The sequence below is a fragment of the Diabrotica virgifera genome, chromosome 4 (genome assembly GCF_917563875.1).
Source record: "Diabrotica virgifera virgifera chromosome 4, PGI_DIABVI_V3a".
NCBI lineage: Eukaryota > Metazoa > Arthropoda > Insecta > Coleoptera > Chrysomelidae > Diabrotica > Diabrotica virgifera.
In genome coordinates, this window is record NC_065446.1 from 253,088,082 (window position 1) to 253,115,014 (window position 26,933).

General features: G+C 33.5%; 1 protein-coding gene across 30 annotated transcripts in view; it reads left to right on the forward strand.

The window, feature by feature from the left end:
* The window catches only part of LOC114327495 (uncharacterized), a 677,364-nt gene that overhangs the window by 395,903 nt on the left and 254,528 nt on the right, over positions 1 to 26,933 (forward strand). For all 30 annotated transcript variants that reach the window (XM_050648891.1, XM_050648865.1, XM_050648867.1 and 27 more), the window contains exons 6-8: positions 10,306 to 10,437; positions 13,241 to 13,453; positions 17,813 to 17,971. In XM_050648891.1, coding sequence (XP_050504848.1) covers positions 10,306 to 10,437; positions 13,241 to 13,453; positions 17,813 to 17,971 — 504 coding nt within the window. The remainder of the gene's footprint in view (positions 1 to 10,305; positions 10,438 to 13,240; positions 13,454 to 17,812; positions 17,972 to 26,933) is intronic.

Here is a 26,933-nt window from a genome sequence, read left to right on the forward strand (position 1 = left end):
CGATATAGTCATTTGGGGTATATAATCTTTGCTGTCGTTTAAGAGCCGACTCAATATCACTGAAATCAGTGTCGTTGGGCAAAAAACTATAACCAGAACAGAGATATTTTACGGTAATGCTTGCTAGGTTTGTGCGTGTCCCATGCAAAATTGATTTAAGCATAAGTATTAACTTAATATTTCGATTTTGCCCACCGCAAGAATCACACCAAAGCGTAAGATGTTTGACTTCTGGAGTTAATTTAGTTGTAACATGTTTTATAAGGCAAGAGCCTATTTCTTGGGCACCCCTTCCAGCTGAACCTTCTAGCCAAACGTAGCAGTATCCTCTATTTTCTTTAGCACTGTGTATTCCTGCATTATACACCCACAACTGACACTTATAAAATACGATGCCTGTAGGTATTCTGGGAAGCGGTAGGGTTTTTTCAAGTCAAAACTTAAACACTCTTGATCTGTTTGTTCAGTCGCTATCTTGAAATCATCTCTTCTTATTTTCTGTGCCTCCTCTGCAACTCGCAAATGCTTCGTATGTTCCTGCTTGAACTCTTCTTTTTTTCTTCATCCTTTTCATTATCTATTTTCATTTTAAAAGTATCGCAAACATTGTAGGTGTCTTTTTTTAATGGCTTTAATTTCAAGTTAAATTTCGTGTAGAATATGTTCTTGTATGACATTAAGCTGACGGGATTGGTTTCTTCCTGCTTGTACATGTCATACATTTGTTGTAAAGTGATACCAGGTGGTAAATATTTCGCTTCTGTTTGTTCCCGACGGTAGTGTGAAATGTATTTAGGTATTTTATTAATATGACTAACAACTGCTTGAATTAGTCCATCTGCTAATTTGTTTTTGCCTCCCTGCTTTAAACCTCTTTGATCACTAATAGGAGCCCGACCATGAAATTTGTTTAAAGCAGTGTTTACTCGAAACGTAAGTTACCTTTAGAGTATTTATAAACATTTCTCTACACACTTTTGTTTCCTTTATTTTATAAATTCGAGATAATTTCCTTTTTTCAATATTTCTACCATAAGACCTGTTTTTTCAATCTCGTATACACTAGCAGCAATAAAATTAGTTTGAATTTAGCGACCAAAACCTCTCAAATTCATATTTTTGACTTTCAACAGAAACATTTTCTGCACATTTAGATGTACAGTTACAGTGGAAATCCCCAATATTTGCAGAAAGCTACCAACCCACTTGGATGCAAGTGGCGCTTTGTTAAAATTCTACCAAGTGGGTTGGAAGGTTTCTGTAAATTAAAAGTATACTACCAAGTGGGTTGGTAGGTTTCTGCAAATTAGAATATCAGATAAATTTAATGTATGGCTTAGCATTTTTATAGTTTTATACAGTCGGAAAAATTAAAGAATACCCATGAACGAACATATAAAACACGCTGTATTTTCCTGGCACCGTGTCAGAAAGAAAATTGTCCAGTGCAAGTACATGTAACAATAATTATTACATGTACTTGCCTGGCCAATTTTTTGTGTGACACAGTGACAGGAAAATACAGCGTGTTTTATATGTTCGTTCATGGGTATTCTTTCATTTTTCCTACTGTAGGTTATATATTAATCTAGAGGTGGTAGGTTTTTACAGAATGCAGAACTCGTATTTTGTTGTCCAAATATGCATCCAACCCAATATCTGATATATTGAGGGTTGGTAGCTTTCTGCACAACGCCGTCCAATTATAGTTATAGTTATAAAATAATATTAGAATAAATTTACAGATTAAAGTAAAATTTCACATACGTCCATACGAAGAGTGTACCAACATTATAACAAAAAAAATTAGGCTAGCAGTAATCTAATAAATAGTAATCTTCTTATTGAACTTATTGAATAGCCTATTATCTACCTAAAAATTAAAGGAAATACTTATAAAAAGTTAACGCTCTAATTTAATAATTGCAAGATTCCATATCTCGCTTTTCGCCACGATCCCCGCGCACCAGTTATTGTCTCGCTGACCCATAAGCACTCCATCTTCAACACAACACCCACCGGCAAAGATCTAAATCTGCAGGCTACTGCCCAAGGTGCTAATCATTTTTTTGATGTATAATGCTAAAAAATAACGTCAACCGTCATCTTTAAGTAACAGTCATTGATCTTGAGAGGCCGTTGCTCTTTTCGAGAGAGGCGCTAGCGCTTAGAGTAGAGGTGGGAGGTGCTTTTTAGGGGAAGTAACTTAAAGGAAAATGAAAAAAGGAAATAAATTTTGAATGAATTTTTTTCTTTTGATAGTACAACAGAGGTGGGAGGAGCGTTTTAGAGGAAGTAACTGTTAAAGAAAATGAAAAGAAGAAAAGAAAATAAATAATGATGAATTAATTTTTTTCGTCGATAGTAAAATTTTGGCGTTTGGTCTAAGATAATTTTTTGAAAAAAGACAATTATTACACGATAGACACGAAAATAGAACATATAGTTAGAATAGAAGAATATTATTCGTTTTTTACCGGACCTGGTGCTTATTAATTTACAAACCTCCTTTACTTTTTTAAGATTTAGTCTGAGGGGGAGCCTTTAGTTATTATAATCTGGCCATTCATGTTTTCACTTGTTTTAAAGTCTTCTCTGTTTTTCATGCATGTTTGCGAAGTAATTTTTACAGGTTTAGGTGTTATCTTTTCTCGTGTTTTTTAATTTATTCCAGCTTCCTGTACTTCTTCTACCTCCGAGATATGTACCTATTTATTTTGGAACATGTTATCTCCTATTTGTCATTTGTTTTCTTATAGATCACTTTTGCAACTTTAGCTGGGATTCTTTAAATTATATTTTGTTCGTTCAAATTGTGGTGTTGATTTGACCTATGCTTTTTGTTCTATTTCCTTGTCAATTTCTGTATCCCTCCAATAAGCCTTATTATTATTTTTTTGTTTTCAATTTGACCTACAGCTTTTTTTGCTGCTGCATTCTGTTCTACTGAACTTATCAGCTAAACTGTTTTGATCTATTTTCCATATATTTTCTTGTTTTATTGTATCTGTTTTCTCTTAGCTTTTATCTTTTTGGCTTTCTTCTTTATCAGTTACTTGTGTTTTCCAGTCGGTCAAAATTTAAATATCGTAGCAAAAATAATTACTAAATTTACTAGACAGTTGGAATTGGGATCATCGAACATAGTGTACTAAAGTAGACGCATGCTATAACGAGAACTGAAATGGCAGACTAATTACCTCGTTATAAGCCGATCTCGTATCAGACAACAATAATATTGTGCATACTTACATAATTATAAATATGTAGTTTTCTAAAACATTAACTTCTCATAGTGAAGCCATTCCGAGCAATAAAAGACGCTAAATATTGTTTGAATGGCGCTTTTGAAAAACAGTCAGTGGAAAAACAGGAAGAAGTAGTTGGCAGACGGTGCAGTTTATTGCATCACTGGCCTCGATAATCACACAGATTTTAGGCATTTCTGTATACAGATATCTGGGGTATTTATTTATAGCCATCACCGCGCCAAAAACAGCTAAAGAAACATGCTCTTCGATCTCAGTTTCCCTCATTATAACCAAATATACCTCGTTATAGTTCAATAGGAATTTCATGAGACACCTAATGTATCTCGTTATAAGCGAAATATCGTAATCCCCGTGTTTGTTATAGAGGGAGTATATTGTAATATGGTGACTACGCCATGACGTCATTGTGGTCACCGATAAATCGCTAATAAACAATATCATCTCATCCCATCTCTATATAGTGTTGTGTGCCTATGAAATGAAGCGAGCAAAATTTTCTGAAAACTCTAAGATAGTGACTAATAGTACAACCTACGTGGATGGACGCCTAGTTAACAGATGATTATGTTGACGTTCCTAAAAATCCTAATTAGCTAATAATAAATCGATTCTACTACATTGAATAATTGTAAAGATGTGGACCGTCTTTAATAGTTATTCAACGGTAATCATGTTAATCTTCATTTTTGAGCAGTGATGGTATACCTTAGCATTTTTTGCACAAAGGGTGACGAATGAAGCAGTTTCAACTAAGAAAATAGAGATTATTAAGCCTCTCCATAATTAAATTTATAGTTATTGCTGCCGTATTTGTTCTCGTCTGAGTGAAATTCATACTAATCGCTTTTTACAACGGTCCATTTTACAGATCAAAGAAGCCGAAGCAAAGGCTAATATTCTGCCGTAATGAAAAGAAAAATAATTAACACATTAAACTGAACAATAATTATTTTAATGTGCTTCCATCTTTATTACGCATGTCATTTCATTCATGCTGTTCAGGTGCACACATGCATTGCAAATATGTAGTACTTTTTCGTTTAATGAGTTTAGTATTTGTTGGAAGGGTCCTATAGTCCAGAGAAATAAGATTTTTCTCGTGACACATCCCCCTCCAGGCCAAAACCAAATTTTTTGAGTAGTTTGAACATCTATATTAATAACCTATATGTTTCCTGCAGCCGATTTTGATGATATACATAGTTATAAACAAATGAAGATGAAAGAACGGTAAATTTTCGCTTTTTTCTTCTATTACTAAAAAGTGAAGCATTCTAAACAAATTTAGATTTTCAGATTCGTTTATTCATGTCAATAACACATGTCAAATAAAATTACACAAAGATTTGGACGCAATACAAATTAAAAAGATGCACAATACGACTAAGAGTATTAATAACATTAAATACTAACATTAAAATCACATTAAATTTGATTACTTTAACAATGGACATTGCTTAAAGTCATAAAATCCTAAAATTTAAATGCAAGAAATTCATCATTACTATAAAAAACATTTTCTAACAAAATATCTTTAATTGTACTCTTAAATTGATTTAATGGAAGACACTTTAAACTATCTGGAAGTTTGTTGAAAAATTTAATAGCCCAGTATCCTGGCCCAGTTTGACACCTCCTCAATCTCCAGTAGGCTGGCACGAGATGGTGTTTATATCGGGTGTCATGTTGGTGTATGTTCTCATGGGTTTCAAAGTGCGCCCCTCCCCTCTTGATAAACATTAGGTTCTCAAGTATATATAGAGATGGAACAGTGAGAATTCTTAGGGACCTATATGCTTGCCTACAATCATCCCTATACCAAAGACCAGCAAGAACTCTAACTGCCTTACGCTGCCAACCAAAGACTGTCAACATTTCTGCTGAATGACCCCAGACTAAAATGGCATAGGCTAGATGAGACTGAAAAATTGCATGGTACGCTGTTATTATGACTTTATGTGAAACATTAGATGCCAGATTCCTGAGTACAAACAGATTTTTTGCTAGCTTTTTACTTAGACTGTTGACATGTTCACCCCATTGAAGCTTGGGATCTAATAATACACCCAGAAATCTGACACTGCTCATACATCATTTACATTCTGTGTGTCTCTGAGAGAAAAAACAACTCTGTTGGTTTTTGCTGCATTGAGCAGTAATCGGTTTACGCAAAACCATTCATTGGTCACTGACTGTGAAGACATAGAACCCTCAAGCGACTCCCCAAGTGTATCAGTTGTAAGAGACACTGTGGTGTCATCGGCGAAGAGCGTGTACTTTGCATTTGTGTTAATGCTCGTAAGGTCATTAATATAAATTAGAAAGAGAATGGGTCCCAGAACAGAGCCCTGGGGAACCCCAATATTAACAACACTCTTTCCCGATAACACCCCAGAGACCCTCACAACCTGTGTTCTGTTTTCTAAGTAAGATTGAACTAGTTTTACACTGTAAGGACAGAAGTTGTATTTTTTGAGTTTTTGCAAGAGCATTCCATGATCTACACAGTCAAATGCCTTGCTCAAGTCACAAAACAGAACAGTATTAAACTGCAACCTATGAAAGGAGTCTACAATATGTGAGACCAAGTCCAGTATGCCAAGTACTGTGGATTTGTCCTTTCTAAAACCGAACGGAGAGTCTGAGAAATAGTTATTATTTTCAAAAAATGTGGTTATTTGTACTGCCATAGCTTTTTCAACAATTTTAGAGATTATTGGAAGCAGCGAAACAGGTCTATAGTTTTCTGGATTCTTAACGTCCCCTTTTTTATAAATTGGTGTAACAATTGCTTTTTTAAGGACTGATGGAAATTTATTTTCTTTAAAGCATAGATTTATTAGTTTAGTGGGTGGGCTTATAATAATATTTTTAATCATTTTAATAAGGTTAACATTAAATCCATATATATCATGGCTATTTTTATTCTTTAAGCTGTTTATTATATCCCTGGTTTGATTAAAGGTAATTTCAAGAAATGAAAAGGTGTTTGTATGATTGACATAATTAATTTTATTAATAAAGTCAATATTTAATTTTGGAATGTCTTTAACTATATTAGTGGCAATTTGGGAAAAATAATCATTGAATTGGTTTGGCGTGATCTTGTGATCTTCTAATGAAGACCCTGATTTTCCTCGATATTTGTTTATCATGTTCCACATGGTTTTCTGTGGATTTTTTGAATTTAATATTATTTGGTCATTTGACCTCACTTTGGCTTTCTTAATTTCATTTTTAAATTGATTTCTGAATTGTTTAAGTATATGATTTTTATTATCATTTTTATGTTGCCTATAAAATTCTTCTAAAAATTTTAGATGTTCCCGCATTGCCTGTAGGTCATTTGTAAACCATGTGATTTTTTCAGATTGGTCTGATCTTACTCTATATTTTTTTTGTGAAAAAGATTCTAAAAAACAACTTTCAAGAACATTCATAAAGTGACAGAATTTTAATTCAACATCAGTGTTATCTTCATAGATAAAATCCCAGTTTACTTCCGATACTTTGTTGAAAAATATGTTCTTACCTTTTTCAGTTATAGGCCTAATAAGCATAGTTGTCTCAGTAAAACCTGTAACCTTTTTTTGAATCTCAAATTTGACAATCTGGCCTTTGTGATCTGAAAAACCAGTCTCAAAAACCTCAGCAGAGTACAGGGGCAATCCAGGATCCATGAAAATGTTATCAAGACACTTATTACCCCTTGTCGATTCATTTATAGTCTTGACTAGGTGAAAACCTTCAAGAACGCCTTGAAGTTTACGGGCACTTGCATTGTCAACAAGAAAGTCCACATTGAAGTCCCCAGCAACAAGGACTTGTTTATTTGGGCTTAATGTGCCCAGAACTCCTTCAAGAGAGTCCAAAAAGATGTCAAACGGGCCAGAGGGGCTATGGTATACTGCTAAAACTAACAAGTTAAAATCTTTTAGACATATACAACAATATTCTATACAAAAATCAATTATAAAAGTGTCATTATTAACAACATTAAAACATATAGTATTTTTGACGAAGATCGCAGAACCCCCTCCTCTATTTTGTGACCTTGCCGTGTAGTTGGCCAATCTGTAGCCCTCAATATGGACTGTTTGGATTTCCTCGTCTGCCAGCCAGTGTTCTGTAAGGCATAGAATGTCAACATTCTTGTCCTTGATGCATGCCTCCAGGAGACCAATCTTATTTCTCAGTGACTGCATATTGAGATGAAAAACACTAAGAGGTATTGGAGATTCACTTGAGTTTATATCTTCTTCATCTTTTGTCCCTGGTGGCTCTGGATATTCATAAAATGGTTGACTGAGATCCCAATTGGCCAAAGGGACGTATCAACAATTTTATTTGCCTGATCTGTGGGAACTCCTAGCTTGAAGGAACTTCTTTGATCATCCTTTTTAGTGTACATTTTCTGGCAAATAAACCCTGCTTTCATTCCATTCTCCATTAAATGAGCCTTAACGGCTGCCGAGTCCACTGAGGGGTGGAAGCCGGTTACAAAGAACCAAGTTTTTGGGGGATGGTGATTCAGCTACCTTGAGTGTTGTGACACTTGCAGCTGTGCCTCTGATTGGTGCCGGTCTACGATTTTTAGGGGCTGCTCTCTTTCTGTTTTGGACAATGGTCCAACCTTCAGTAGTTTCACTCTCATTGGTATTTGTTAACTGATGTTTTTGAAGTTGAGATATTTTGGACTCAGAATTATTGATTTCCGAATCCGAAATCTGTTTTGTTTTTGTTTTATTTGTCATGTCGTTGACATTGACATTATTGACTTTGACTTTTGGCGAATCCATTGCTACCAACTGTTGTTCGTTGCGTTCGATTTTCGTTTCCATCTGCTCCGTTTGATTCGGTTTCAATGCGCCGGCGCCTGAGACGTCATCGTCAGCATGAGAGGATATGATGAAGGCAGGCGAAAGGTGCGGGGAAGAGGACGAAGGATGTTTACCTTTCTTTGAGCGTGAAGTCTCCGGTTTTTTTTATGGCATTCTCATACTTTTCCTTCCACAGATTGGCATTTTCCTGTAGAATCTTGTTTTTGTCAGTTAATTCATCCACTAACCTTCTCAAATCTTTTATGTTCTCTGGTGTTACATTTTGGCTATCTACGAAATTTACGAATAAGAAACTCATAAACCATATAAAAAACGTCAATATGGCGTTAGCTGAATATCCTTATTTGTTGCTTAGAAAATTGCAAAATAAGTCATAATTTTTGAGATTATATAAATGTTCATAACTTATGTAAAAATTAAGTTAGAACCTTCTTATTATACGGAATGCTGAGACTTCTTGTGCTTAAATTATATTGTAAATTTCAAAGCAATTGGTCAAATAGTTTAAAAGTTTTTGAATTTGTTTTTCCCAAGTTCATTTTTTAGCAACACTATAAGTCAGAAAAGTATGAGGTTACAATAATACTTCGGACAGTTTATGAAAGGAGAACTTTATACTATTAACCTAATTAAAAAAAAATGACAAAAAGTAATTTTAAACAGTGTAAAATTATTTTGCAAAAACATGTAAATTTTTTGTTTACTTATAAACAGTTAGAATAACTTTTTATCCGTCAACCGTAGAAAAATTATTTTTTCATATTTAGAAAGACTGAATACTTTATACTCTCTATACTGAATACTTTATACTGTAGAAAGACTAAAGGCTGTGTATGTAAAAATGTGTATAAACATTTAGAAAGAAAATCAATTGTCCTAAGACAATTAGGGACGAAGTTAGCCCCCCTTTTTTAATTCACATGTGCTTGCAAAATAATTTTGCAATATGAGGAATAATTTTTTTTATTAAATTAATAGTGTAAATCTTTTTCTTTCATAAGCTAACCAAAGTATTACTGTAACTTCATAATTTTCTGACTTTTAGTGTTGCAAAAAAATTAATTTAGGATAAACAAATTAAATAACTTTTAAACTATTTGACCAATTACTTTGAAATTTGGAGTATGATTTAAGCACCAAAAGTCTCAGCATTCCGTGTAATAAGAAGGTACTAAGTTAATGTTTACACAAGTTATGAATATTTATAAAAACTCAAAATTTATGATTTATTTTGCAATTTTCTAAGCAACCAATGAGGATAGACATATTCAGCGAACGCCATAATGAAATTTTTTATACGATTTATGAGTTTCTTACTCTCAAATTTGTTTAAAATGCTTAACTTTTTGGTAATAGACGAAAAAAGCGAAAATTTACCGTTTTTTGATCTTCATTTGTTTATAACTATGTATATCATCAAAATCGGCTGCAGGAAATATATAGGTTATTATTATAGATGTCCATACTACTCAAAAAATTTTGTTTCGGCCTGGAGGGGTTTGTGTCACCAACAGGATATTTTTTTCCTTATTTCTCTGAACTACACACGGAGTCTGTATCTAAGTAAATAATATACGAACAGAATTTCTATGCAAATATCAGGGGCCATCTAATGCTCTTGTACAAGAATTCATCTGTACTCATTAGATATCTTTTAAAAACACCCTTTAATTATCTACGCTAATTTCTTTCGGTTATTTAAATGTCATCATAAACAATTCCAACCTTCTTTCGTTACATAAACATTGTTGACCTAGATCGTGAGGTGTAATTATACATACAGCCACTATAAACACTTTTCAGGGTCGACGCTGACTTTGCACTTTTAAATATATTTATACAACCAAAACATAATAAGGGAATCCTCATTACACATTCCACATTCGTCATTCTATTTTATTAGATGTAAGATTATTCACATTAAAAGATAGTGTCATCTACACTCCGCGAGACGACGTTACGTAGGTTGCTACCAGCTTGTACTCATGCGAGTATAATAAAACAACTTCAACAGTGAAACGACTATTGATCATTCCACCCCTCGGATAAGGGTTAACCACCCTTACCGGGAGAAGATAGCCCTAGTAATCCTGGACTATTATACTCTTTAAAGAAAAGTGACAGAGAATGTCATAGTATTAGGTTTTCATCTACACATTTTTGTTTTGCTAAGAAACTCTTTTTTGTTCTAGATATAAATGAATGCGACGACCCCGCAATAGCAGCCAGATGTGTGGAACACTCAGAATGTTGCAATCTTCCGGCTCATTTTCTGTGCAAATGTTTACCTGGATACGAAGGAGATGGAGAAGTTCAGTGTGTTGGTAAGTCGACTAAATGTTTTCCCTAACAACATTTGATATAGCCTTCATTTAGTCCTGGTACACTTAGGGCTCTTATAAAGTGGACCCTATATACCTTAGATTCTACTTCTGTTATTAGTCCACTAATAACATAATTATTCTTTCTACTATTTTTCAACGCCATCGTTAGAAATTGTCACAAACACACTTAACTATCCGAAATAATAAGAAGTCTGAAAAATAATAGCCGCAAATCACTTAAGTGTTACGCCCCTGATAACTGGGAGGAGACTAAAGACCCCACCTAAGCCAGTAAGCAATTTTGGGTTTGTGCGCTCCGCCAAGTTAGCTGGCGATGACAATAGTGACGTAACTACAAGTCAGTTCCTATGAAACTGTTGTGAAATAAAATAGGGCGTACCTCCTTAAAACAAGTTTGTGCGTGTAACAGTATTTTGATTTGATTTGAATTGTTGCTTTTGTGTGTGATTTAGTAGAATGGAAAAGAAGCGAAAAATTGATAGTGAATGCAGAAAATTCAAAGATCAGTGGAACATTCAGTATTTCGTAATTGAGTCCAGTAACAAGGCGCTATGTTTGATTTGCAATGAAAGCATAGCCGTTCTCAAAGAATATAACATGAAACGTCATTATGAAACAAAACATTCTCAAAATTACTCAAAATATACAGGAATTGTGCGGACCGAAAAATTCGAAGCTTTGAAGTGCGGATTGAAATCGCAGCAATCTTTATTTACAAAAGTCAAAACTGAACAAGAGGCGGCAACTCGTGCCAGCTTTCGTGTGGCTCTTGAAATTGCAAAACGTGGAAAACCATTCACCGATGGAGAAATGATCAAGGAATGCATAATTGCAGTATTGCAATACATTGTATCATTCATCAACAGTCTTTGTGCGGAAAATGTTTGGATATGTCTGACGTTCTGAAACCAGTCATATCAACTGTTAATTTCATCAGATCTTTTGGGCTGAATCACCGACAATTCCGACAATTTATTGCAGAGATTGGAGAAACAGACTTACCTTATCATACTGCCGTACGCTGGCTTAGTTGTGGGAAAGTCCTTCAGCGCTTTTTTGAACTTCGAGCAGTGATCGAAATTTTTTTGAATGAAAAGCACCGCCCTCTTACTGAATTACAAAACAACGCATGGCTATGGAAGTTAGCATTCTATGTTGATTTGACAAAACATGTGAACGAACTGAATTTGAGATTGCAAGGAGAAAACCAGCATCTTCCTGATTTATACACTAATATCAAGTCATTCCGGATGAAATTGATACTGTTTCAATCACAACTACGAAGTAAATGTTTTTCACATTTTAAAACATGTGAAATATTCAGCCACACTACTGAGACTGAGTTTCCTATCGATTTTGCAATCGAAACTTTGAGTGCTTTGAAGATAAATTTTGATACTCGTTTCTCGGACTTTGATGCCATTGCGAATCAAATTAAGATTTTTCAGAATCCTTTTGATGCTGACATTGAAACCCTAGCCCCGGAACTTCAAATGGAAATGATTGATCTTCAGTGCAGTGATATAATTAAGAACAAATATGAAAACTCATCTTTGTTGGAATTTTATAAGAGTCTTCCACTGACACAATTTGATAATTTGCATAAATTTGCTCGTGGGCTGTTTTCCGTTTTTGGTACTACTTATTTGCGTGAGAAAACCTTCTCCAAAATGAAGTACACAAAAAATGTATACAGATCTAAATTAACTGACGAGCATCTTAAATCTCTTTTAATAATTGGTACAAGTAAAATTAGTCCACAACTACAAACTATTGTCGGTGCAAAATCTCAATTACATACATCTCATTAGCATTTCATATGTCATGTTTGTTATAATATAAGGTATGTGTTGTTCATTACTTACAATGTATAAAATGTTAGTTGGATTCATTTCAATAATTTGTTAGTTATTATATGCTGAAGTTAAATTTACTGCATAAATTATACATGTCTTTACTCATTACCATTCTGTGTGTCTTTATCCAACTTATCACAAACATTTTATTTGCTATAAAAAATATTAAGGAGTTTTCAAGTATGTCTCCGCGGGCCGGACAAAATCTGTCTGCGGGCCGGATGTGGCCCGCGGGCCGTAGTTTGGAGACCCCTGCCTTAGAATATAGAATGTTCCTGAGGCGCTCTGTGTCGGTGCTCGGAACTTCCCGACCCAATCTCTCATGCGCGGAGTACTATAAGATTCCAACTCAGCTCAGAGCTCTTTTCTTCACAGTTACTTACCTTTGGACTGCTCCATGTCGGTACGGGAACTTCCCACCCAATCTGTCATGCGCGGAGTACTAGAGAGTTCCTACTTAGCTCAGTACTTTGTTCCGCAAAGTTTCAGTTTTTGATTCAGTTTCAGTTTCAAACAATTTTTTCGATTAGGGAAAATGGTTATTTGATTTGATTTGATTAGGTTATTTCTTACAAAATGTCTTTGTTGTTATTTGGCTGCTTTTATTATTTTGCAAAAGCTTTGTTATTATTTGGCTGCTTTGATATGTGGCCTCACGGTTGGACTCATATATTACGATCAATATATTTTCTTTAATCCCTCAGCCTGCTGGTACTTTAACTTTCCACTGACAATAAATATTTAGTGAGCTTTTCTCTATTAGGTCTCTTCTTTTTTTGTATTAAATCTTTTGTACGTCTTTTGCAGACTTTAGTCATAATTTTTTTTTTGAAAGGTTATAACCAAATTGTATGTTAACGGAAAATCTACTACTACTAACTACTAACTAAAAAATGACTCAACGATTAAAAAATATATATTTTAAGATATCGACGAATGCCGCAATCCCAACGCCTGCGGTGCAAATGCCATATGTCAAAATACTCCTGGAAACTACACCTGTGTATGTCCTGAAGGCTTCCATGGAAATCCCTACAGCGGATGCATTGACTTTGACGAATGCCAACACCCACACGCTTGCGGACCCGGTGCCATATGCCAAAACGTCGTGGGAGGAAGAGAATGTTATTGTCCACCAGGTTTGTACATCATTTAAATATAACTTTAAAAAGACATTAGACGTTAGAAAAAATCTAGCATTTTATCCCTTTCCGTGATAACTTGATGACAAATTTTGCAAAATAACTTTCCATTTGTAAGTGCCTCGAGGAAAATTGTAGTTATGCGTAGGAACTTTTTTTTAAATTTTTTTTAACTTTTTAATACAGTCGAACCCTCTTATTGGAATAGCCTTCGTGCCAAGCAAAAATATTCTTATAAGCGGGATATTCTAATAACCGATCATTGGTGGCTAGCTGAAATAAGTGTACCGAATATACGTTATAATAGTACATGCACACTATGTCAATATGTATATGGTTTTAGGTCTTTTTATGTCAATAAAAATTTAAAATCTATTTAAAAAAATAATTACGAAACAATTAGATCATAAATTGGAATTGGGTTTTAGAAAATACTTCCAAACAAACGATCAACTATTGGTAATAAAAAAACCTATAGAAAAATACTGCATAAACGGAGAAAAGCCTATCGACGTGAGGTTTGCAGATGATATTGTGCTTATAGCTGATAGGATAGATGAGGCCAAAGAACCTACAAATCAACTCTATCTTTCCTGGCTAGAAGGACGATTGAAAATAATAATTTATATCTAAGACTCAAATGATGACAAACCTTCTAGGTAGTCAGCGAAGAGATATGCGTAGGAACAAGGTCGATAGAACAGGCAATGGGTTATAAATACCTAGGCCATGAGATTCGCATAGGAAAAGATAACCAAACCGTTGAGCTTCTTCGTCGTATAAGACTGACTTGGTCAGACTTCTGCAAGCTGTACCATATTTTCAAATCGTCTGACATACAAATATGTCTAAAGAAAAACCTTTAATCAGTATGTTTTGCCAGTGTTGACTTACGGGACGGAAACGTTGACCATAATTAGAAAAATAGTACAAAAGATCAGTTTGCCTCAAAGGGCGATGCAGCGTGCTATGTTGGGCGTTTCACTACGAGACAAGATCACAAACCGCCAGCTAATACGAAGAAGTGGCTGATGCAGTAGAGAATATAAAAACTGAAATGGAACTGGACATGTCACGTGGCTTGAATGATATATAACAAATGGACAAAGCGGAAATTCCTATTCTGAAAGGAGTTAAACAAGGTTGCGTGCTCTCCCCGCTTCTGTTTAATTTGTAGAAAAGATCTTCAGAGAAGCAGTAGAAGACAGAACATAGTGTATAATCGCCAATGGAATAGTCATCAGCAATCTGAGATACGCTGATGTCACAATTCTGCTAGCAACGGACAGGGATGATTTGCAGGTGCAGGCACTTTTACATTCAGTGACGAACCATAGCCAACAAATGAGTTTGAAAATAAACATAAAGAAAACCCAATGGATCAGCAAAAACAGAAATATAGCTAATAACTTGATAGACATTAAAATAAATGAAGACATGGTGCAGAGAGTACAAGCATACAAATATTTAGACTGCTGAGTGAATGAAAAATGGGACTAATCATAGCAAATGCAGAATGGAGAAAGATACATCATTTACAAAAATTCAAAATATACTAACGAGCAGAAACCTTAACTTACGCTAATATTACGTTTATTACGCTGTTATGTGTTCAGCACTTTGTTCTATGGAATAGAATCATGGACCCTCATGGAAACAATGTGCAAAAGGATTGAGGTTTTGAAAGATGAATAGAGTGACAAATCAAGCGGTAATGCAGCGGCTAAACAAAGAAAGAGAAGTACTGAATATTATAAAAAGAAGACACTAATGAGCTTTGACCTTTGATCTTTGACGAGACTTTGACCACCTGATGAGCAATTTGAAATATGAAATGCTACATGTAATTATCCAAGGAAAGATAGAGGGAAAGCGCGGAACTGGACGCAGAAAAACATCAAGGCACTTAATGAAGAAGAAAGCGGATACTGGAATGGAGACAAAGACATGATGCTTACCGAAGTAGAGGTCGTCCACCAACACGTTGGACTGATGATCTAAAACGTTGTCACAGGAACTGGATGCAAGAGACACAAGATCGAAATAGATGAAAAATTATAAGGAAGATCTATGGTCAGCAGTGGACAAGCGAAGATTGAATGATGTCAATAATACAGTAGTGTAACTATTACTTATTTATTAAAAGACAAAATTACATTATATACAGTAATTAATGTGAAATGTAAATATTTTCTTATTAAAATATGTACAAATAAAAAATTACTTTTTTTGTTTTGAAAAATAATCTGTAATTGTGGTTTGTTTTTTTTGCTACATAAAACACTAGTGACTTGCTGTTCTAGATTATAAAAATTAGAAAAGTTTGAATTGGATTGGCTCTCCAAAAAACTTCTTATGACATTAAAAGCGGTTAGAACTTGCCGATTAGATGGAATTTCCACGGAATCGGAAAAATCGTCGTCTTCTGCCTCATCTGTGGCTTCAATACTGATTGCTGTGGTTTGGCTGGTTGACTGTAGCTTTTCCACATCGTCGAAAACCGATAAATTGTCGTCAAAAGAGACAATAAGATACAAAACAGCAACCTTTCGAAGTTCTTATCGACAAGCCATTATATGTACCAGGCAAATTTTAAAATTTTAGGAAATTGTGCGTAAAAAATTATTCCTTGGCCTGAAAAATTTATTCGATTATACGGGATAAGTATACTAAACCATATTCCATTAAACAGACAAATTTATTAAAGAGTAAATGGGAACGTTTCGGGACCTCGAATTTTTATTCCATAAACCGGGATATTCCTATAACCGGTACTCTAATAAGCGGGTTCGACTGTATTTTTTTGTGGAGTTTATGACTTCGGTGAGAACCAATTAGCTTTAAAATTGTTAGGAATAGATATATTTAACATAACAAGTAAATAAAAATATTATAAAATAGAAATTTGTTTTAAATTCGTATTGTGATATTTTTTCTCTACGCGCGACTACTTACGTGACAGAAGTGAGCGCGACTGCTCCCGGATTAAAGCGATGTTTTACACACTTTGTATAGTGCAAAGGACAGAAAAAAATATTAAATAAAAAAGCTCTTAGGCCCAACCAGTGATGTGGGAGGGAGGGGATGTGACATGAGGTGAAGTAGATGGGATCGCTTTCACGGGCTAAATGGGAAAGGCAATATGGCGGAACAACTCTTTGGTAGAATATTCTGTTCTATATAAAGTATATAATTATTAAATTATATTATATTATATAAATTTATGTATAATTAATAATTTTAATAATTAATTAATAACATATATTCCACGTATAACATAAAAAACCTGCCCGCCGCCATATTATCTTCCCCAAAAGTGTCAAATGAAGTGGTCCCATTTAGTAAACACGAGAGCATCTCTTATGTCATATCTCCTCTCTCCCACATCACTGGGCCCAACGAACTGTCAACACTGATGGAATGGCCCCGTCCCTTTCAAACAGTGAAGCTAGATTGGCGCCAACATACAAGAGAGAGGTCCTAGAGAGACAGAGAATTTTTCAGGTAAAATTTGCTACATACAACCAGAATTGCCAGATGTGATTTTATAAATCCCTCACGTAGAAACTGAAATTCCCTCAAATCACACAAATTTAAATTTTTGCCGCATTTTAATAAATTAGTAGTCAAATATTATAGAGAACAGTAAACAAAAATTATACTGCTCATAAACAGAAGGCCCTGGAAATAATTCATAGGTCCTATCTTCTTCTATTATATGAGAGTATAATATTCATTTCTGTGTGGTACATTCGCAAATTTAATTTAGCATGACCCCTTAAAATCATCCATAATTTTACACCCCAAAAAATCTTCCAACCATTTCTGCTAAGAACAGTTCCCCTATAAGCTTTCAAATTACCCCAAAATTGTGGGAAAATACCCCAATCTGGCAACCCTGACGTACCTGACTAGCACTGTCAATTTGTTTGTTTACGAATGATGGCGGTTATCTTCCCTCCTTTACCTGATTATCTTCTATCTCATCCTGGCGCCGTTAAATTCACTTCATGGCAATTCCATCAGTGTTGACAGTTCGTTGCTTAGGCGTCTACCGATAAATATAGTATCAGCTCATAAGTCATATGCCCTTACCTTATCTGCTGGGTATCACTTGCCTAGATATGCCTAGAGTTGTGACTTCAATTAAAGCTTCCACAAATTGTGTGAGAATTTCGAGCACCCAGTGTCTGAAGAGGCCATGGGAAGCCGAAATCACGTCTTAACGCTGTGTTTATCATTTCAAATGCAGAAACTGAAAAATCTTCTTTTATCTAAGCACATATCGTCGTTCGTCTAGATTTTTCCCGCTCGTTTAATATGTACTGAGTAATATTAACTTTATTATTATTGTAGGTTATGAAGGTGACGCTTACACGACAGGCTGCGGCGACATGGACGAATGCTCAAGATCTCAGCCTTGCGGCCGTAACGCACTCTGCTCCAATCTAGACGGAAGCTTCAAATGCACCTGTCCACCCGGGTTTATAGGCAACCCCTTGACTGAATGCACAGGTATTTGTTTGGTCAATAACACCTGCCCATGTACATACAAACCTTCCCTGTATATATACTACAAATTTCAACAAGTGAAGACTGATTTTCTTGAAAAAGTTTCATGAATAAGATTGTGGCTGAGAATAAAGTCAGATGTAGTGTAGGATAGTCTTACAGCTGAACATAGCTTGGAAAAACGTTTCAAGATGTGGGTAAAAATGTATAAAATTCATCTTGAACGTTTTTCGAAACAATGTTATTTTAGTGACAACCAAAATATTCCAAATATTTTAAAAAATCTGAGAAACTTTGTTTATAATCATTATATTTTCTAATAAATCAAAATGACTACCAAAATACCAATAAGTAATCAGTTTTATGCTAGTTTCATTTATTTGAAGCAGTAGCTATCATTTTCATACTTATGAAGCAGTTAAGTTCTTTATGTAGTTGACACAGACATTGTGTTCACGTCACCTGTCAGTTGTCAGTTATCATGTCATTTGTCAAATGTTTTGTCCACATGGAACTAGAATATATGGCAGATGTCGTTATAATTGACAATTAATATATTATGTTTTGAAAAATGAACAATTTCCAAAATTTGCCCCAAGAGAAATATTTCAAAGAGATGTTTAAACATATTATATTATTTATAAAAAATACATAAATATTTTGGTGTCACATGTAGTAATTTTTTTAACAAACACAACGATGGTTTTTGAAAGACTTACTAAAGACCTACAAAACTTAAAGAAAATCAGTTTTTTGTTATTTTATTAACACTACAAATTTTATCTATGGTGTTTCAAAAACTGTACAATATTCTCCTGATACCGAATAATCGACTAATTTATTAAGTATCACGTACATAGAGAATGTATTCACCGCTAAATAATGCGCTGAAAACGATTAATAAAAAATAACTGACTTCATAAATATCCCAAAATAATCTACCAAAAAAATCACTCATTCATTTTGTACATTACATTTAAATAAAGTGGTTCTTGTATACAACAAAAATGAAAATAATGTTGGAAATACTATTGTACGGAAACAAATAATTGAAATTTGTTGATTTTTGATAGAAAAAAACACAATAGTATTCCAGATTCCAGCAGACATTAAATATTGGTGAAATTATCAAAAAATGCTGTAAACAATGCTTTTTTAATAACACTAACTTTTTATGCTTTATATTTTTGTTTTTTACACTTCTAGGGGATTTACCAAAGTTTGTATAAAACTAGTGTTGAAATTAATTAGACCAGATTAAAAAGAGAATCCGTAACTAAATGAAAACGTTTAGAAAATTCTAGCGTTTTTGACATTTGGGTTGTACTTTAGTCTATCCCAAAATCTTAAGTGTCGAACTATCTGCAAACTGTGGATGTTGCGGGACTCAAAAACACATTTATTAACTGATTAAAATTGTGTTTTATCTCATTAACATCTGATGATCTAAATTGAGTCAACTTTTGGTTACGTTTAGTTTTTATCTCCATCTTAAAAAACAGTTGAAACATTTGGGATTTTTCGGAATTTTGCCTCAGACGATGACTCCAAAAAGGAGCCAAAGGTCAATTGAGTCAAATATGACCTATTCCGAGAGTGTGAAAAATGTGAAATTTTAAAGCTTTACAATTTATTAACAAAAAGACAAAATAAATATTAAACTAACAAAAATAAAATTATCTTCTCCACAAAATAAGAAATAACAAGCAACATTCAATCCTGGCACAGGTATCGACGATATTAATATCCCTTGTTGTTATCTTCGAACAATAAATACATATACAGTCAATTGAAACGAAAATACGATGCGTTAGTTAGTATACACATACACATGAACTAGAAAGAATGCTCTATGCTGCCACAGGATTAGAGGTGGGACCGATCAATCAATACTCGGTCCGTTAAGGAACGGGAATTCGACCAAACAATACTTGTAAGAGCCAGGTTTGGGAGCCGCTACTAAATCAATACTTAAGCAGAGGTGATTGGCTTTCAGTCAATACGGGTAGAACTCTCCTCTCTAGCGGGCGAACGTCGTTTTGTATCTTTGCGTGGTGGGAATGCGTGCGACAGAGCTTATATTAGTCATGTAAATTATTATATATTATAGTATTTAAACAAAAAAGATGTATACAAGAACCATTTTCACCATTAACTCACCCCATTCATATCTCAACTTAACGCTAATCACTAACGCTTTTCTATACTCCGCTCGCCTAGACATTAACGAATGCGAGTCATCGCCCTGCGTTTCCGGAGCTACGTGCCAGAACTCTAACGGCAGCTACTCATGCTTGTGTCCCGAGGGATATACGGGAGCGGGCTTGCCTGAAGACGATTGCCGAGACATCAACGAGTGCGATCGAGCGGGCGCTTGCGGCATTAACGCTCGCTGCATTAACGTCCCGGGATCCTTCAAATGCATCTGCCCGCAAGGTTTCACCGGACAGGGACACACTTTCTGTGAAAGTTAGTGCTCAATTATCATGATTTACCATTGGATGGTAGTGTTACGGTTCCCAACAGCATGCAGACCGGCCCTGATTCACTATACCTTTCGAAATTGACGAAATCAAAGCAGCATGCTTGTCCCCAATCACGTAAATTTCTGGATCATAACCCTCTTCTTCAGGGCGTTCTTCAAACGTTGGACTAAATCAGCCTTTTTTCCAACAGAATCCAGATCCCTATCTTGCAGCTCCTTCCGCAAATCAGTATCCCTCAACTCATTAATAGATGCCATGGTCACACAATTTATTTACATATATTCAATTTCTACACCACTGAAATGATATTTCATTATTTTTAATTTATTACATTCATTATTAATACTAAAATATATATTTATATCTACAATTATTTTTTACAATTTATTATATACAATATAAGACGCGCACTTCACCTCCAAGTAATGAGTGAATGTCTTGAATTCGATCTTCTATTTAAGTACTCCCCGCCTTTTCTACAATATTCTAGACCAGGCTTTTAACAAAATAGAATAAATCAAATTGAATACATTCAGACAGCATGACGCCTAATCCGGCCTCGCGTCTTTTCTCGATGCAGAAAAGGTCAAAAGTAGTTACCGGCTGCTTGGATTCGGTCCTCCAGAAAGGTTTAGAGAATCAGGGCCGACCTACGAGCTGCTGAGAATTGTAACAGTAGACAATGACCATTGTTAACGCCAATCTATAATTTTTTTTTATTTAATTTTATAGTCAAGTATAGTTTTGATTAACTATTGATGTTTTTATCAGGTCTATTAGGCTTTTGTCTTGAGATATCTACATATAGCAAAATAAACAAGATTAGCAAGGACTATTGACTCGATATAAGCGTAAAAACAAGAACCAAGAAATGGAGCAAAGGTTTGAGTATCTATAAACCTATAAAAAGCAAAAGAAACAAAAAAAAAGGCCACGAACAAGATTCATATATGAAATAAACAAAGCTGACAAAATAAACTGCATGGTGAGAATGTTATAACGAGACAAATGTCCCAAAACTACCAAACATTAATATTATCTTTGTGCTGTGTTTTTGTTTGCTTTCTAATCACTATACATACAATATGTCAACCATTCGAAGTATTGCCATTGTGCAAAGTAAGAACATCATTCTGATAGTGTTTGAACTGCTACTGGGAAACTCTATTGCATTGCTCTAGAGCAGGGGTCACCAATTATATTTCCTGAGGGTCCGTTTCGAAAACCTATGACACTTCCGGGGTCCGGAGTTAACACTACCTGTCTGGTTGTTCCAATTCGGTAAACAAATCAGAAGGGTGCAGTGTGAAATTTTTAGGCAGAAATTGTTTTTAACAGTATTTTAATAAATCCAAAACATCACCTTTTTTGCTCTCGAAAATATGTTTTTAACATTTTTGGGTCATCTTAAACAAAAAAAGATTTTCTGTTATTTTCCTCAAAACTTGATATATTTCAAGTTTTAAGCGATTTATAAACTGAAAAATGCGAAAATAAGCATTTTCGAAGCTTGAAAATTCATGTGTACATTATTATTTTTGCGGTTGTTAACCGCCTAAATTGAAGTTTAAACATTCAATTTCAAGATTCTGATGAGTTATCGGGGTTTATTTCAATTTCGACCATTTGTTTTTATTGGCGTATTTAATTAGCACATTGGCAATAATTAATTGAATAAATAAATAAATCATTAAGAAAAAAATATGTTAATATTAAATTATAAAATTTTAATAAATGTGAAGTATTTGTTGGGCATTTTTGCATAGGTACGTATAATATGTATAATAAGTGCGAGAGAGACGCATCATAAATTGCGATGTGCGGCGACTTAAAAGTCGAGTGGACTCGCATAATTAATTACCAATTAAAAAACAACGGTTTGAAATTGAATTTATAAACTTCAATTTATGCACTTGGCAACCTGAAAACTAATAATTTACATATGAGTTTTCAAACCTCGAAAATGCGTAGGTATTTTCACATTTTTCAGATTTTAAATCGCTTATAACTCGAAAACCATCAACTTTTGAAAAAAAAATGACAGATACCTTTTTTTAGACCCTTCTGATTTGTTTAAGGGGACATTTTTGAACAGGAATCCACAAAAAAACCGAGTCAGAAAATTTGTCATTCTTTACAAAATTAAATTACCAGTGATAAAAATTACATTTTTTATTATGTACAACCTGTCTAAAGTTTGGAGTGAGTTTGGTGCAACTGATTCTCATTGGGGAGTTGAGATATTCATCTGTTAGCTGAGATCTGTACCGGTTTTTAATAATGTTCATTCTTGATAAAGCGGCTTCGCACACATATGTAAGTTGAGTCAAACATAATATACAATTTCATGGCCAAACATTTTCAAAATTGCCAAACGCTATATTCTGAATTTAATGACAGTCCGCACAAAAGTAGCTCACGGTCCGGATGCGGTCCGCGGTCCGCTAATTGGTGACCCCTGCTCTAGAGGATAGAAATCAACGTAATTCTATAAGACAAATCATTATGAACAATCAGAAACATGGATACCGGTACTTAAGCTTATGGCAAAAAAAAATTAATTTGGAACCGCAGACGAAAGCTTTGGGAAAGTACCTACACAAAAATTGGTGTATATATTATTAAATTACATATTATGTTTAGATAGGATTAAGCTATTTACAATTTTGTCTAATCTTCTGGCTCAGTGAAATCTATCGTCTGTTATTGAAACACCAAAAGCACTTTGATAATTTATTGATATAAATTGACACTAGGGTAATAAAACAACCAAGGGAGAACGTAGCTGTACCGATATGTGGCTCGTACGCGAATTAACTTATAGACCAGGGCGCATCTGTAAAAATATTAGTACATCTGGACGTTGAGAGGTGACTCAATTTTTTTTTTGCAGAAATTGCTTGAAAATAACTCAAATAATAATATTTAAGTTATCCTTTCTCTCAAAAAGGTCCGGATCATTGTTTAAATAATCAAAATGTCAAAAAATGAAGGAAAAATTCGATTTTTTTTTCGTTTTTTGATTATAACTTTAAAAGTATTCATTTCCGAGAAAAGTTGTACTAACATAAAAGTTGCGTAATTAAATTTCCTACAATATAGACTTGGTTAAAAATTTTAAAAATAGTCACCCTTGTTGCAAAATAGCAATAATTGCGAAAAAACCATACAAAAACAAGTATTCGCATTTTACGTTTTTCAACCATTTGTACTAGACTTAGGACTTTCTTATTTCACCCAGAAAAACTTTATGATACAGTAAAATAATACTATAAATTTCATTAAGATTGGTTCAATAAATTTTGCAATCCAGCTTTCGCAAAAAAATTCATTTTTTCAAAATGTTACAGGACTGAAAATAAAGCAGATAGCAAGTTGATTTTTTTTTGCTTATAGAAGTGTACTGTACCTTTCATTTACAATTTGCATAACTAAAATCGATTAACTATTACGGCGTAAGGAATTTTTTTAAATTAACATTAATTATTGGTGCTACGCGCAGGACAGCGGATAGTTTGCTCTGATTGGGCATTCCAATGACCTTTGATAATAATTGATACATTTCAATTTTTATTACATTTTGATATAAATAAATAAATTTGTTTATTGCAAAATAAAAACACATACTCTATCCTTTGAAATAACACTTTTTAGCAAAAACTTTCTTTGTTCATATATTTTAACTTATAGAGAATAAAAGTTTATTATTTTTAAACATATATGCAATTGTTTAAACAATATTTCACAAACAATAAAATTAGTTTGATTTTTGTGTAATTAAAATATTAAAATACAACAAAATATAGAGTAAGAAAATAATATATTAGATAAAGATTGGAAGAAAGGGTGGAAATCAACTTGTGTGAATTGAACACCGCTGTCCTGCGCGTAGCACCAAAAATTAATGTTTATTTAAAAAATTTCCTGACGCCGTGGTAAGTAATCTATTTTAATTTTGCAAATTGCAAATGAAAGGTACAGTATACTTCTATAAGCAAAAAAATATTCAACTTGCTATCTGGTTTATTTTCAGTCCTGCAACATTTAAAAAAAATGAATTTTTTTTGCGAAAGCTGGATTGCAAAATTTATTTTGCGAAATCTATTAAACCGATCTTAATGAAATTTACAGTGTTGTTTTACTATATCATAAAATTTTTCTGGGTAAAATATGAAGGTCCTAAGTGTAGCATAAATGGTTAAAAACCGTAAAATGCGAATACTTGTTTTTGTATGGTGTTTTTCGCAATTATTGCTATTTTGCAACAAGGGTAACTATTTTTTTAAATATTTAACCAATTCTATATCGTAGGAAATTTCATTACGCAACTTTTATATTAGTACAACTTTTCTCAAAAATGAATAGTTTTAAAGTTATAATCAAAAAACCAATAAAAAAATCGAATTTTTCCTTAATATTTTAACATTTTGATTATTTAAACAATGTTCCGGACCATTTTGAGTGGGAGGATAACTCAAATATTATTATTTGAGTTATTTTCAAGCAATTTCTGCAAAAAAATTTGAGTCACCTCTTAACGTCCATCTCAAAACAGATGCGCCCTGGACTATTAAGTCTCTTGTTGATGCTACATATTGACTGTATGAGATGACTCGAAAGAATGAATTTAAAGGCAAATATGGCCTGGTTGACTTGATTCTAATTAATGAATTTAAATGTATGTTCTCTCTTGCTCTCAACATGAATTGGGTCATACATAGCCCATACGACAAAAAGAACAAAGGTTTTTACTTAGTCAGCTAAATTAATATCCATTGCCAAAATATTGTTTATGAATTGTAACAATTAAACAAATCAAATAGCCCGCACATGGTTAAATATAATAATAAATTATTTTATGTGATCTACGGGGTGATAAAAATATACTGTTTAATATCAGATGTGAATTATGAATATTTGATATTTAACAATTGATTGTAATGAAACATTTTTTAATCATTTTTGACGTTCCAATTTCCGTTTCGAAATCGTTTTCAAAAAAGAATATTTTAAAAATTCTGCACAAATGTATAACCAACAAAGCTATTAGCAGGTTATGTTCAAAATTTACTTACTTGGCGTCGATCTTGTAGGCAATAGCCTGCTTTTAGTTGAAAAAATCTGAGGGTGGTGTGTGTACCCTCGGGATATTAATTTCTGACTCTCTTGTGTGTTTTTGTATTATTTGTTTGAGTATTATGCGTTTGTCTAATGTGAGTTTATGTAGGTATGTGCTTGTGTATTGTGTGTTGCATATGAATTGTATATAATTGTAGATGGAAAGTCTCCGACTTTCTATAAATCATGACCTATTAGTAACTTGTTGGTTCATTTTCGTAGAATTTTTAAAATAATCTTTTTTTGAAAACGATTTCTGGAGTGGACATTGAAATGTCAAATAGTACTTAAATTGCAATTTTCATTACAATCAATTGTGGCTTAATTCCATATAGACATACTATTTAACTACACATGCCACAAGAAAACAGTTACAGAACCTTATAGACCGATCAAATAAAAATACAATGCATGTAAATCAGAATGCAATTCCGTACAGGTTGGAGTAAATTTTTTATCAAAGTTTAGGTAAAAAAAAAAAGATATTTTCAAGAAATTATATGATTCAAATGAAGGGATCATTGTTTAAATAATTAAAAATGGGTAATTTTTGCTCAATATTTACTTTTTTAAGTGCTGAGGTAATTCATGTTCATATTAAGGTTTTTACAATTTTTTCTGCAAAGCTGATGAAACAGTCTTTTATATAAGACTTACTAAATTAATTTGACCTTTAATCTATTTAAATATGTAATTGTAAATCAATATCGAAAAAAAAGTTTCAAAAAAATATTATTTGCATTATAAATAAGCACTATTAAACATTTTGTTTTACATAAAAAGTTGCGCTATTATATCAGTATAAACTGAAAAAAAAATTGGTTGATAAATATTGAGTAGTTTATGAGATATTTAATTTGTTTATAAAAAATGAAGATTTTTCAATTCCAAAAACGCGGTTGTTGCCGATAGAGTATACAAGTTTTTAAGATCTCATTTTTTTGCTTTTATGTATATTTTTGATAAATGTATTGACAAATTAAAATTTCAATTAAACACTCCTCAAAAATGACGTTTGACAATTGGTGTAATTTGTTTAAAATTTGTTTTTTTAATAACAGTGCCGGGATTAATAGTTATTTATGATATAAGTGTTAAAAGTACACGTTTAAGGCACGCATGTGAAAGTTTGCAGAATGAGTGATAGCGAGTTCTGCAATTCACATGAGTGCCTTAAAAATATACTTTTTAACACGCATTTCATACAATATTTTTTCTACAAACGTAATTACAGGACATTATCTACAAAAACTTTTACTTGAACTTGACTGACATTTCATTTTTATATTTTTTTAACATTACATCAAAATTGCCTATACGGTCAATACGAACTGCAGTGCCTTAAAATTGTTAAATCACTA